The sequence below is a fragment of the Xiphias gladius genome, chromosome 6 (genome assembly GCF_016859285.1).
Source record: "Xiphias gladius isolate SHS-SW01 ecotype Sanya breed wild chromosome 6, ASM1685928v1, whole genome shotgun sequence".
Lineage (NCBI taxonomy): Eukaryota > Metazoa > Chordata > Actinopteri > Istiophoriformes > Xiphiidae > Xiphias > Xiphias gladius.
The window spans coordinates 10030527-10044117 of record NC_053405.1 but is presented as its reverse complement, the minus strand read 5'-3'; the positions used below and the strand labels follow the sequence as shown (position 1 = coordinate 10044117).

Below are 13591 nucleotides of genomic sequence, written 5' to 3'. Positions count from 1 at the left end.
GTTAAAAATCCTGTCATCATAAAGTCTGCTCAACATGACTGTTATGGAAGTCAACATATTTTTGAGCACAGCTTTTCTTTTATGAAATCCAATTTGCTAGACTAGGACAGATTAACATCACCAAAGCTACATTAAGGCAGGAGCTGCACTAATCCTTTTCATTTGTGGGCTAAACTAGGCCACATTGGTATTACATTCATAAGAACCAGCCAATCATTGTTCTTTGACTGAGAATAATTGGTTGCGTGTGTTTGTGGGCGTGCAACTGTGTGTGTTTGGTTGTACGTGCTTATGCATTCTGCTGTGCTGAACATATACTGTATACTCCTGCCCATCAGTTGTCAGTTACTGATATGATGCACGTGAAGAAGAGCTTAGATTCAAGATGACAGAGATGGTAGCTAAATTCAGCTGGACATTAAGCTAGCCTTTGCTTCATGTATTTATTTTTAAACACATTAAATTCCCACAGCTCTCTAGAGCATAACTTAAGAGTGGTCACGAGGGAATAAATTCATCTGCCATCAGACAAAGATGCATAGAACATGCACATAAACACACACAAACAAAAACAAGCCACCAACAACAATGCTGTGGTGCTCCAAGTGATGATGATGTGATGAAACTCCTCTGGATTCATCAAAATCATCTTATTTTAAATTATTGATCGGGTCCCTACCTTTCCCCACTTTTTCGCCGTGGAAAGGGTAAGGCTAAAAATAGCCTGTGAGCATCAGTGCCTAGAAGTCTTTCCGTGTTCTCTCAGTCTGGCAGCATTAGTGAATTCAGATGAGCCTCCTGCAGCTCTCACAGCTTCTGTCTCTTTCTCATGCACAGCCACACACATGCTTGCAGCCATGCATACACATACACGGCCATATATACACAATAAACACGACACACTTAAACATGTACTGGTTATCAAACACTCATACAAAAAAACGTTTGCCCCTGGAATTTCAGTACTGTTTAAGTGAGTGGGAAAGCTCAGATAGCAACCCCCGCAGTATCTCACCTCTCAGTTTATAGACTACTGCCATCAGCATATCCACCACCCCGTTCGTCCTCTCTCTCCCATCTCACCCCCTCCCTTCCACCCTGCCCAACTCCACCTCATTTTGTCCCAGTTCCTCATGGATTGGCCAATAATACTCTGTATTCTGAAAAAAAAAAACAAAAAAAAACAGAAAAGTCCACTCGCAGCTGTCTTGATGGTGGTGGATGCATGTGTGTGTCTGCCAAAACATGAGTGTGGCAGGATCACATGGAACCACCTGAAAAGTCCCAGTGACCTGTTCCCTCCATTCTCCCTCCGTCTGTCCCTGTCATAATGAGTGATAATTAGAAAAGGGGGTGAGAAGGATTGCGCCTTGTTTTTGACTGTGCAGACAACGTGTAATCACAAAGAAAAAGTTGATATGCAAAAGGAAGAACAGGTAGAGACAAGAGATATGTGATGTGAGTAAATCACGTATGTGTGAAAAAGGCAGCTGTTCCAGGAAAAACGAGTGAACAGACAACAGAAACAACAGTGAATTGTGTGTCCACATTAACAGAGCTCTCTCCTTCAAACCCTGCTGGGAGACCAGCAAAACCAGATTAATAAATTAATTGGGTTAATTTTGCAGGCAATGTTTAATTCCCATTAAAATGCTTTGTAATATTTTCAGGTTACTGACAAAGACATACACAGACAAAATTTGGAGATTAAAAGAAGATCATTTTTTAAAAATCTATTCTTCTTGCTTGGAAGCTCATAGGGGCCCTTGCATGGTTAACAATTCACATGTCACGCATCTGCACTAAACAAAAGCTAACTCAAACAATGAAAAAAATTGAAATATTTTTAGTTTGAGCTTCTCCATATAATCTGAAACAAAACAGGCTGGGGTGAAATGTGAGGACAACACTTGCTTCCATCTCTTTTAAAAAAGACAAGAGCTGGAACTAGACCTAGTAAGCAGCAGGCCACTACACAGTTACTGAATGGATGAGTGACTGCGAGTAGGGAGTAACAAATGACTCCAGACATGAACAAAAGAACATGGCTGGAGAGCACTAAGAGAAGCATTTACGCTGACTGGCCAACTTTGTCGTCTGGATAACCAAAATAAAAAAATACAAACGAGTCTTATGTTATAGCGTACTGTGTAATACACTTGAAAAACTGGGATGAAACCTTAATGAAAAACACAGCATTAAAGGGAGACTACTATGGAAAATGAATTCACACTGCTAAACAAATCAAACAACAGTCTGGGCTTTATTTGTAAAAGTACAAATATTCTAAGTGGAGCAGATGAAAGTTTGGGCTCTTAATGACAGACTTTACCTTTTTTCCAGGAGATTAATATCATCCATACATATATTCAAGTTACTTATTCCGATAAAACTTATGTTAAATCTCAGACTTGAATTTTCAATTTCCAGCTTGTGCCAATTATGTTGGCGATCGTTTTTGTTTGTAAACATGACATTCAATTATATAGTTCATCTGATCCAACTGGAACACCTTTAATAGGGTTCTGATCTCCACACAAATGATGCAGTTTTACAAATAGTCATGTACTACTCACTACTACTACCGCTAATGCCAGGCCCTTTGGACACAGGTGCCCACCATATGTCTAATCTTTCAGTATGTCATGTCATGAAAAGGACATCAATACGCAAACACATAGCCCGAAATATCCATTGACCTACACCCTGAATGCAGACACTAAAAGAGGTTAGGCTGCTAAAACTTGGATGGTGGGTCAAACATGATCCTATAGCCACTCAAGAGACAAAGAGGGATTTCTCAAAGTTCACTTACACTGTGGTCATTACAATACCATAGTAGGGAAGTTAAGAGACTTCCTCAATTTGTTTTGGAGGAAACCGATACAAGACAACAACGACTTGGATAACATCTGATTCTGTGTAAAAGAGCCAATTTAGCAAAGTCATATGGGTGAGACAAAAGAGAAAGACGGAAGGGCTGTGAATTAAACAAAGTGTGAGACCCTGGGGTCTTCTTAGGAGTGTGAGTAGAAGAGTGTGGCCTCTCTAACGACCAATCAACACCCTCCTTGTTGCCATGGCATCTGTTAGTACTCCAATGGCTTCCCGTCTGAGCCGTGAACTCAAAACACAGCCGGAATCCAATCAGACTGCAGAACCTGCAATGGTCGGGTCAAGGAGCAATTCTGACATTTTGCAGAATGTCAACATTCAACCTTTTCTAAAAGTTCTACTTCACAGGAGTTTTGCTCTAAGAATACGAAGGGTAGGAATGGGAAGAGGTGAAAGCCAAAGGGAAAATACTGGAACATCACAGCGCTACTTAGGGGGCTACAGCAGAGGAGGAAGCAAATTGATAATAACTAGCGAATAGCAGGTGACACTGTGAGACCGCCAGGTCTCAGAGAAAATGTTCTTAGGATACAGAACAGAAGTAGCTTCTCATAATTGGACAAAGTGAAGGTATAAGGCCACGTGAATCAAAGGGCGAAATGTGTCTACTCTATACTTTTGCTTTTTGGTTTACCTTTAGGAATATCTGAAGGAGGAGTCCCAAAAACTATGCAAGTGCACTTATATTTTTACAGTTAAACCTCCTGCAGCATATTATAATACTAGTGATATAGCTATCTAGCAGACAATAAACCTGTCACTTGTCTCAGACAAAAAAAGACACTTGCTCAATGGCAAATAACTGACAGGAACAATGATGAGATGTCATACATTGTAGAAATTGTAAAGCCCTTTGAAGCAAATATGTGATTTTTGGCTGTATAAATAAAACTGACTTGACTTGACTCTATAACTGCTTATACCTGTTTGGTGTTATGATGGACTGAGGCCTATGCCAGCATTCATGGGGTGAAAGGCAGGGAAACACTCTGGACAGTATGTCAGTCTCTTGCAAAGCACGGAAAAATATTCACGTTCATCTAACCTGGATTGTCTGAACTGTGGGAAGAATGAAGAAAAAGAAATGTCAAGCGTACACAGAAACAGGATGCAAAGAAAACCACATAAAGAAGAACCAGGTCAAGACCTTAGTCCCGTGAGGCATCAGTGCTAACCGAGCTGTCCTCATTGAGTTTTTTTTTTAAACAGTAAATCATTCCCCTAATTGCAGCATGAATGTTGCTGTAAAATTGATATGCTGATCTGTTAAGTTTATTGCTTTGTTACTGTGAACAATCTGGCTGGAGGGAGCGGGCGAGGACAGGTAGCATCTGTCCCCACCTACTGCCTTGGCAGCATTAGCGTCATCTGCTAGCTGTGGCAGCATCTTGGAAACACATCAATATGGCTTTATGTAGCCAGGGCCGCTAGCAGCTAGCATGCCAGTCACGCTCTCAGGCAACGCTCGCTCACAGCCTGAGCATCCACGGAGCGCTGAGCCAACAGAGCTAAGCGAAACTGAGCTCAGGCTGAACAGGGAGGCCAGGTCTCCACGGACCTGCATGAGGAAAAAGGGCCAGTGTCTGTCATCTATCCACACATCCATGGCTAGAAGTGTGGGGCCAAGTCCAGATATGAACACTGCCACCATTGTAGCTGTGAGCTTTATTTTCTTGTTTTTTTCCCCCAGCAACACTTCAGTTATGGAATGTTGATGCTCTCATAAAATCTCAATTGACAAATTTTTATTAAGTGACTACAAGGAGACCACTACTCCCAACAGCCTAGAAAAATTCTTGACCACAATTTAACCTATTGTACTATAATCAAATTTGTAAGGTGATGGACTTTTGTGTTCTTACCTTCAGCACAAATGTTATATTGTACCACAGATTTTCACTAATGGCAGGAAAAATAAAACCTACCCATGGCAGTAATTATTGGGACCATGTCCAACAGGAACACAATCAGAACACTGACAGAGTTAATTATTCTAACAGACGTGCTTTTAGCTCCACACTTGCAAATTAATAGTGTTCACCTTGACCACAATAACACACATATTTGATCTGGATGCCTGTGAATCAGACTTAATGTTAGGGCTGAAAGACTTTCAGGAATCTTCTGAGACCCTACTAAAAGCAGTGTACTTAATAGTCAGATCTGTACAGTGCAAGCACTTCACAACAAAGAACAAAACACAGATAGACAGTGTTTATTTTAGTGGAACTGATCTTAGATAGGTCCACTGTCAGGTTTTTATTACTGGAAATACTAAGTGACAAAATGTACTGAATTGGCAACTACTATCTACGGACTGACTTTAACAATTCTTCTATGAGTGCAACTTCTTTAATCAATTGTCCACAATAATAATGATCATCATTATCAATCATTATTAATAAAAACAGAAGAATCATTAGAGGCTTATAAAACACGAAATTATATGCTATTGACATGATATTGGCTTTTTTTTGCAGCACAACCTTGCTGCATACTTGAGTAAACAAAAGTAAAATATTTGAATCCTCAGTTTAAAAAAGAATGATTCTGTCACTCAAAACTGTCACTCCCACTCTAATGCTCATTTCTAAGCAAAAGGCCACAAATTATTCAAACAAAACAGGCTGTACCCAACATATAAAATAGAAGTTTCCCCATTTTGACAACAGTCAGTTGGTATTGTAAGGGGTAACACATGAACTGTAAGATGAAAAGCTGCAAGCTTCAGTTTTGGGTAACATCATCAAGGTAAGAGAAAACATTTACCATGCTGCTCCTGCTGTCCCACCATGCCTGAATCACTAGTTCAGATAATGGTTCAAGGCACAGTAATCCCAGCTATACGGAAAGTAAGCATAAATCCAGCCGGTGAAATTACCCCCACAGATGGAAACAGTTTCCCGGGCATGTACAATTACTGCCCGGCCAATTTGTCTCTTTGTCAGTTGATGTATTTTTGATCCATCAAAATCTTTACAGTTTTTAATTATTTATTGATTAATTATCAATATCAGTATTAATAACTTCATTCAGAATTCAAGTGTTGGCCTGTCACATAAAGAAATATTAAGTTGTGGACCTAAACCTTAGACAGTTTCTACGTGAAAATGTTAACTTTATAATGAGTGAGTAATCTATTCTGAGACCACTGGTTTAAGAAGGTCACTGTGAAATAACTTAAATAACAGCAAACGGGCTTATTGCAGCCCTGTATGCAAACATGTGGGTGTCATCTGCACACACGGTAATGACTACAGATGGTGTGAAACAGAGTTAATACAGGAAGCTGAAGGATGGGCGCAATCACCATCTATAAAAAGACTAAGATATTTTCATCTGACTACAGTACAGGTTTTTTTAAACTCTACAATTTGATCAACACAGCTACTAACAAAGGCAACTACTCTCTACAGTACAGCGGTATCATGTCATGCTATCACACATGGATCTAGTTTCAGACCTGCAGGACGAGGATGTGGTGAGGGGCAAAACACTGCTGTGGCATCACCAAAACCCCGCTCACACCAAGCTTTCCAGTCACCCAAGGAGGACACCCTTTCAGTCACTTTAAGCAATGCACAATAAACCAAATTGCTGGTAGAAGGAGTACACAGAACCTGAAATGCAGTCAAAATCAATCTATATTTAATCTTGTATTGCCTAAACTGTGAGGAGGAGATTTGAGAAATATGAGCAAGCCGAAACCTTCCACCACTTCTCCAAATGCTCAAATGTTCTACACCATGTTGCTATGACAATTTAATTATAGTCTATCATGGTTTCACAATTGTTTGTTTGCCTCTGTGAGGTAGTGGGAAGATAATGTGTGAATGTGAAGTGGTGCTCTTTGGCAAAGTACCTAGTGTTTGGCTGTAGGGGAAACAGCTCTAGTTTGTGGTGAGTGACTGCGGAGGTTTCATAGCGTGGCCAAAGCCTGTCTGTTATGACTCACAGCATTAACCCTTTAATCTTGTAATAAAAGTATCTACCACAGCACTGAGACAAATGCAAACAGAGCTAAGGGATACGTCATATATTAGGGCGTGACACAGTATACATAAATAATATTTGCACACAATCAATCTATTCAGGCCCTAAGAGTCCATTGAACACAGTTTTACCATTCATGAAGCCTTTAATTTCATATAGACTTAGGCTAAAGTCAAGTCAAAGAAAGGGATATTGATTAGATTCAGAGAGAAGGGATTCATTCCTCATATGGTTATCTGAAACTGCTCCTTTAAAAAAAACAATCCACCACAACCATATGCCCCTGCTGGCAGATATAAATCTACAACATAACAACTTCCTCAACGGGGATGTTCTCCTAGCCAATCAGGACTCAGCACACAGCAGAGAGAGTACTTCAGTCAAATGACTGAACAGAATGCTCATGTTCCATTTGACCTGAGGACTGTGCAAACATTGCTCCGTAGCTGCGCTCCAGGGAGCAGGAGTCCGGATATGAGTCTGACCCTGGATCATACATGAGGGAAGTCAGTTATTATAGCACAGGCTGGAGGTTTATGAGTTTGGTTTAAAATCCAATATCGGAACTACATCCAAGGACAACGTTCAGTCTACTCTGGTCAGCTCAGCAGCTGCACAAGTGAACCGTCCACATAACACCTCTTTAATGTCAAAACTCAGCGGCAAAATAAGACAGCTGGTGTAATATGCAGTGAAAATGTTTTTACATGATATTTGACTTTTGGGTGACACTGGATACTGATGTGAAATATGGATTACTTTATTTCACAAATTCATAAAGGTAAAATATGGTGGTGTTCTTCAGTGGCCACAGTCATTTCCCGGGCTAGTCTGACCACTTTTTGTCCCGACCACCACTGCTGGAATGTTTGACCACTGCAAACAGCAGAACAGTTAATGCAGTTTGCTGACCCAAGCGTGATCTCTCTAAAACAATCTTTGGGGTCGCAGTTACAAGAGAAAAGCCTACAACGCTGAACTTCTGGTCAGGCTTAATAACAGAATAGTACAGACTGGAAAAATCAGTCAAATAATTAAAGAATGCATGATGCCAGTACAGATCTTAAAGCAGCTAACATCTCTGTCATTGTAATTTCATGGCTGAATTCAGTGTTGACCTCTCATCTCTTGCCCTTAGGATCTTGACAGAGGAAACTCTGGAGCACACATAACACCACAGACATAATTATTTTTCTCACTGTGCAAGACTAGACTCAGTCATGTGGTGTAGTTCTGTCTGACTTAAAATACTGTTTAAACGCATTCAGTAAACACAGCTGCCAACGTTACATGACATCTTGACTGTACAGCCTTACAATTACTGTAATTACACTGCAAACAATTCTTTTTTTTTTTTTTTTTTGCAAACAAACCGTGTCCCAATAGATACAACTGGCAAACACAAAAAACGGCCACAGTTAATTAATATTTTAATTGCCGAATACTCTGTCACCTGTTTTTTTTAAATAAAAAACTTGTTTTGTTTATAAAATGTAAGACGTTTGTCAAAAATGTCCATCATAATTTCCAGGACAACTTCATGTGTCATGTTTTACCTATCCCAAAGCCATAACCCAAAATATATCAGATTTACAGAAGATATGAAATTTAGAAAACCAGCAAATCCTCCTTTTTGAGATACTGGAAACCAAGAATGTCTGACCTTCCTGCTTGATAAATGACTTAAATGAATACGATAATGCCCATGGACTAATAATTTCAGCACTGATACTGTATATGTAACAATCATTTAAAATGAACATGCTCTCTTTAGGACTGCAACTAGCGATTATTTTCACTGTCATGTAATCTACCAATCAATTTTTGATCAGAAATAATATATCAGAAATATCAGAAAATAGTAAAAAGCCCGTCAAAATTTCCCAAAGCCGAATGGGACGTCTTCAAGTGTTTGAACAACAATCCTAAAATCAGAGATATTTTATTTACATTAATATACAACATAGAAAAGCAGCAAATACGAATACATGAGAAGCCTGAACCAGTGAATTTTGGGCATTTTTTAATTAGAAAATGACTTCAATTATCAATCGATTGTCAAAACTGTTCCAAATTAATATTCTGTTGATCAAATAATCAATTAATTGACTGAGCTTTTAAACTCTAGTTCTGTTAATTATGAATGCCATTCTGAGGTTCAAAAACTTTTTTTTTTTTTTTAAACTTGTCTACACCAAGAAGATTAAAGACAGATACTATATTATTAATGGAAGTAATGACTTCACCTACCTTCATTTTCAGATGCTGGACATGCCACCTGTACAACCAGATCAAATGTTCTTTCTGGATTCTCCCTGAAAAAACAAAAACAAACACACACACACACACAGACACACACACAGACACACACACAGACACACACAAAAACAAAAAAACAAAACAAAACACAGTTTACTCTGGAGAAATAAGGGGCAGCTTTAACATTACATAGAATTACTGTGTCTCTATTCAGCATTATGGACACAGATAACAACTGTTTTACTGTTAAATTCCATCATATATACAGCATATTCGGATTAATAGAGTGGACCTGTGCCCACTTGTCCTACTTAAATCTACACGAGCCACACTGTCAAGAGCCGACTGTGTCCATATCAGCAGGTTAGCTAAAGCTGACATTGTTTTGGTCTGCAAGTAAGAATGAGAGTCCTTCCTATCTCGGACTACATACGCGGAGAAACTTGGGTCACAGGATCTGGTCGCACGATGTCGTGCCCACATATAACCTACCCAAGGCTGTCTGCCTGGCTAGCGGGAGCTGCTAATTGGTGGTCAGCTAGCAGGCAGAGCAACAGACTGACTGACCCAAATGCTGTCGAGCAAGCCAGCTGGCCTCGGCAGTTAAATCCGCTGCGGGAGACGATGGCTCGAATTACGCCAAACATTCCCCCGTAGTTCACATTCAGCTCCGAGTTAGCCTAACGTCGCGTGCCTGAGCCGCACGTTAGCCGTTAGCTCGACAGGTAGATATCAGTGAGAGACGGAGGAGCGGGGGGGCAAACATACAGAAGTCAGAAGGTCTTACTTTATTCTGCTGTCCATGGTTTGGCTACAACATCGCGACAGCTCCGTGCTGACGGCGGCTCTGCTCGGCTCTGCTCGGCTCTGCCGGCTGTCCGTCCGTGAATATCCACCTCGTCCTTCCTCAGTCTCAGCCGTCACTTCTTCTGCCTTATCTGATACCGGTCGAAAGCTGCCGCGACCACATGCTTGGGGGGTGGCCTAGTGTAGTAGTTTGTGCCGTCCTTTTTCTGCCGTTGATGTGGACTGACTCTCGCTCACCCCCCCCCCCCCTCTCTCCGAGGTCCAACACCACGGTGGTTATTTCCCACAACAAACACCACTCCAGGAAGTGCTGTCGATGATTTGGTGACGTCAACGCGTCAGACCAGCACCTCTGCCTGCGAGCGTCTTCCTACCGCCCAACGCGAGTAACAGGTATGATGCACACAAGCAGATCCGAGCCATGCGGTTCTTGCTTCAGATGAAGAGACGCGTTTCGCTGTCAGGCTGCACTATTAGTTCAGTAATCGTGGCAGCACCAGTCCTCAGCAGTGGCTCCGAAAAGGGGGGTCACGGGACCATCAGGGGGACCATGCAGAATCACGGCACAAGCCCATTCTGCTCTCACTAGAGGTACAGCCATGGCCAGATGAAACTTTGGGGGCCCCAGGGCAAAAATGTGTGGTTGGGCCCTTGTTAACGCCGACTATTCATGGCAATGTCAGCATTTTCCCCAGAACCCCACCAGTCCTCTGGAGCCGAAATGATTAGTTAATTAATCAATTAGTCAATTGACGGACAGTTAATTGGCAATAATTATGATAACCGATTAATTGTTCAAGTCATTTCTAAGCAAAAATGCCGGAAGTTTACTTGTTCCAGCTTCTCAAAAGTGAATAGTTACTAAATTCCCAGTTTTCTATGATAGTAAACGTGACATTTTTGAGTTTTTGCCCCAGCAAAAGCAATGTTAACTTGAGCTTCGGGGGATAATGACTGGTGTTTTTCCACTGTTTATGGCATTTAAAACAATTAATTGACTATTAAACAAAATTATGTCTGATGTATAGTAATTTGAAAAAAACACAGCTTTACAACAAATGAGCTCAATATAAACTAAAACAGTTCAGGTTGCAAAACTAGATTTCGAAACAGCTCCCTCCACAAGAGAAGAGCCATAAGATGGAGGATGGAGGACCCATCATAGTTGATGTTTTACTTCAGTGGTGCAAATTTGTAAGAAATCTGTGATTGATCAGATTATGTAGGCCCATATGAATTTAGTAAGCCTGTGGCTTCTGGGGGCCCTGTGGATCTGGGGCCCCTGGGCAGTTTCCCTCTTTGCCCGGTTGGTAATAATTTTATTTCTGGACTTTTTCAAAGTATTGGATACATTGGAACACCAGCTTATGTTTTAAACATCGGAAATTTTTGGGTTCTGGCCCCACTTTTTGTAAAGTAATTTTGCATGCTTCATAAGGACATACTGTATCTAGAAGTCTATCCCTTACTCAGGGCTTATCACCAGGATTCCCAGTAAAGTGCTGACTCCGTCCAGTTTGTCCAGTTTCTTCTATATTATTTATATTAGCTTCTGAATTGCTGTCTGTATAAATTAAAAAGTCTGAAGAAATTCATCGTATTAATATTTTAGGCTAGAAATTCCTTATAACTCTGGCATTATTCCTAAAAAATAGTGGCATGGCTTCGATTGCTACTGAAATATTTCAGTAGTAAAATTTGGTTCTTTAGGTGCTAAAAGCTCCGTTATGTTCACCAGCTAGTTGCTAACTTTGTGTTTGTGTAATATTACATTTTCTGTGTGTCAAACTAATTGACACACGGACAATCTAATATTATTCCAGCACGACACTCTGGGTCTCTGGACAAATAGTGGGCCATAGCCATGTGATGTTTGCTTTGTGTATTGGACTTTAGACACGAGAGGGTTCTTACACAGGTCACAGAGGGCAGTAGGCTGGTTCTGGGGGTCAGTAGGGGTCGCAAAGCAATTATTTTTTTTTGCCTCTGATAAGTTAATCTGGCCATGGACACAGCTTGTCACATGTGACTCACAAAAAAAAAAGGCATACAAATTGTGGAAATAGGCATTTAACCAGAGTTGTTGGTTCAAATCCCTTGATGAGTTGGGGTTTAGGATATTGATATCGGTGTTCTCACGTTTCTTATCTAGCCTCAAGTTGCACCTGGGCAAGGCACTCCAAATGGAGTGCTAAAAGTTCAACTTCTCAAACCTTTTGGTGGTGGCCTTAAAGGTTTGAGAAGCCAACTTCTGACAAGAAGCTTGTCGGCTTGATCCGAGCGGGGGAAAGCAGAACAGCAGTGCTCGCCCCTCCCTCATTACCACCAATGAAGTGCCCTTTAGCAAGGCCTTTGACCTTCAACAGAGGAACTGCTCAGTGGCCGAGAAATGCAACTGCGGTGCACAGTAGAAGAATGGTGAAGGCTGGCATGATTACTTGACTTTCCCCTGCATAATTACAGTGTGTCATGAGCATATGCTACTTACATTAACCATGCTAGACTAAAGTTTTCCATGCATGAAATAAATGCTGAAGTTGCAATGCATCACTCAGTTACACTTTTAGATGATGAAAAACTGTCTGTGTCATACTGTGTGTGCGATGTATAAAGTCATCCTACTGTATATGACTATTAAAATCTGTTCCAGGACTCAACATTAAACACACTGATCATGAATCGGCTGAGTCACTGGTGTCTTAAAGGAGAAATCCACCCTAAAATAAATTTACTTTTCTTGCTTTGAATATTTTCTATGATATTGTACGGCTGAACATTTTAATTTGAATGGGACGGCTCCCCGTTTTTTCACGCACACATGTTGTGAATCATTGCTGTAAAGCCATTCAGTTAAATCTAATTTGGGTGTAATATCACAAACAAAGATTCCATGAGCCGACATCATCAGTCCCTAATTTGTCAGTGGACCAATTCCCTTAAGTGACACCTGATGAGATAATCAATTAATATTTAAAGGCTCCGATTTCCATCTTGGGGGAGATAGTTGTTTCTGTAAATGTAGATTTTCCTTCCCACAATCACTGCCATTCGGTGCAATGTGTATTGTGTTTTAGGGTGGACTTTCCTTTTAATGTTTGCATTGAATCTCATGTTTAAGCAATATTTGTCCCACGGTAAATTGAAACCAATAGCTCAGATGTACTTCTCTCTCCTCTCTAGAGAGTCTGTCTGGATCAGAGCCAGATTTCTTCAGGCTGACTGGAAGGTAATTAAGTGGCAGCAGACTCGGGCAGGCTGTTTCAGGCATCCGTATGAAATGATAATGGCTGGGCTGCTGCCTTAACATAAAAAAAAAGACAATATGACACACACATACACACACACACACAAAAAGACACGTACATAAAGCTCATATGAGTCTTGGGTACTGCAAAACGGTGAGGATTCACATTTCAGGGAACGGTAAACAGTCCCAGATTGGATTCACCGAAGAGAACCTGACACTGAAAATGGATGATACAGTGTCCCATTGCACTTCTCAGGCCCGGAAAATATATTTCAGAGGGGCTTCAAACATTTGACGTAGCTGAGGTGGACATGAGTTATCCTGCTGAATTGAAATGCCACTCATAAGAAAATACGCAGCAAAGGTTCATGCTGGGAAATGCAGCATGGA

The 13591-nt window shown here is 40.8% G+C and overlaps 1 protein-coding gene across 1 annotated transcript in view; it reads right to left on the bottom strand.

Moving 5' to 3' along the window:
* Positions 1–10437, bottom strand: part of dennd1b (DENN/MADD domain containing 1B) — a 112013-nt gene extending 101576 nt beyond the window's left edge. Inside the window, exons 1-2 of the mRNA XM_040128521.1 lie at positions 9935–10437; positions 9139–9203 (exon numbers count right to left, since the gene is read on the bottom strand). Coding sequence (XP_039984455.1) covers positions 9139–9203; positions 9935–9951 — 82 coding nt within the window. The 5' untranslated portion in view covers positions 9952–10437. The remainder of the gene's footprint in view (positions 1–9138; positions 9204–9934) is intronic.
* Positions 10438–13591: the final 3154 nt, after the last annotated feature.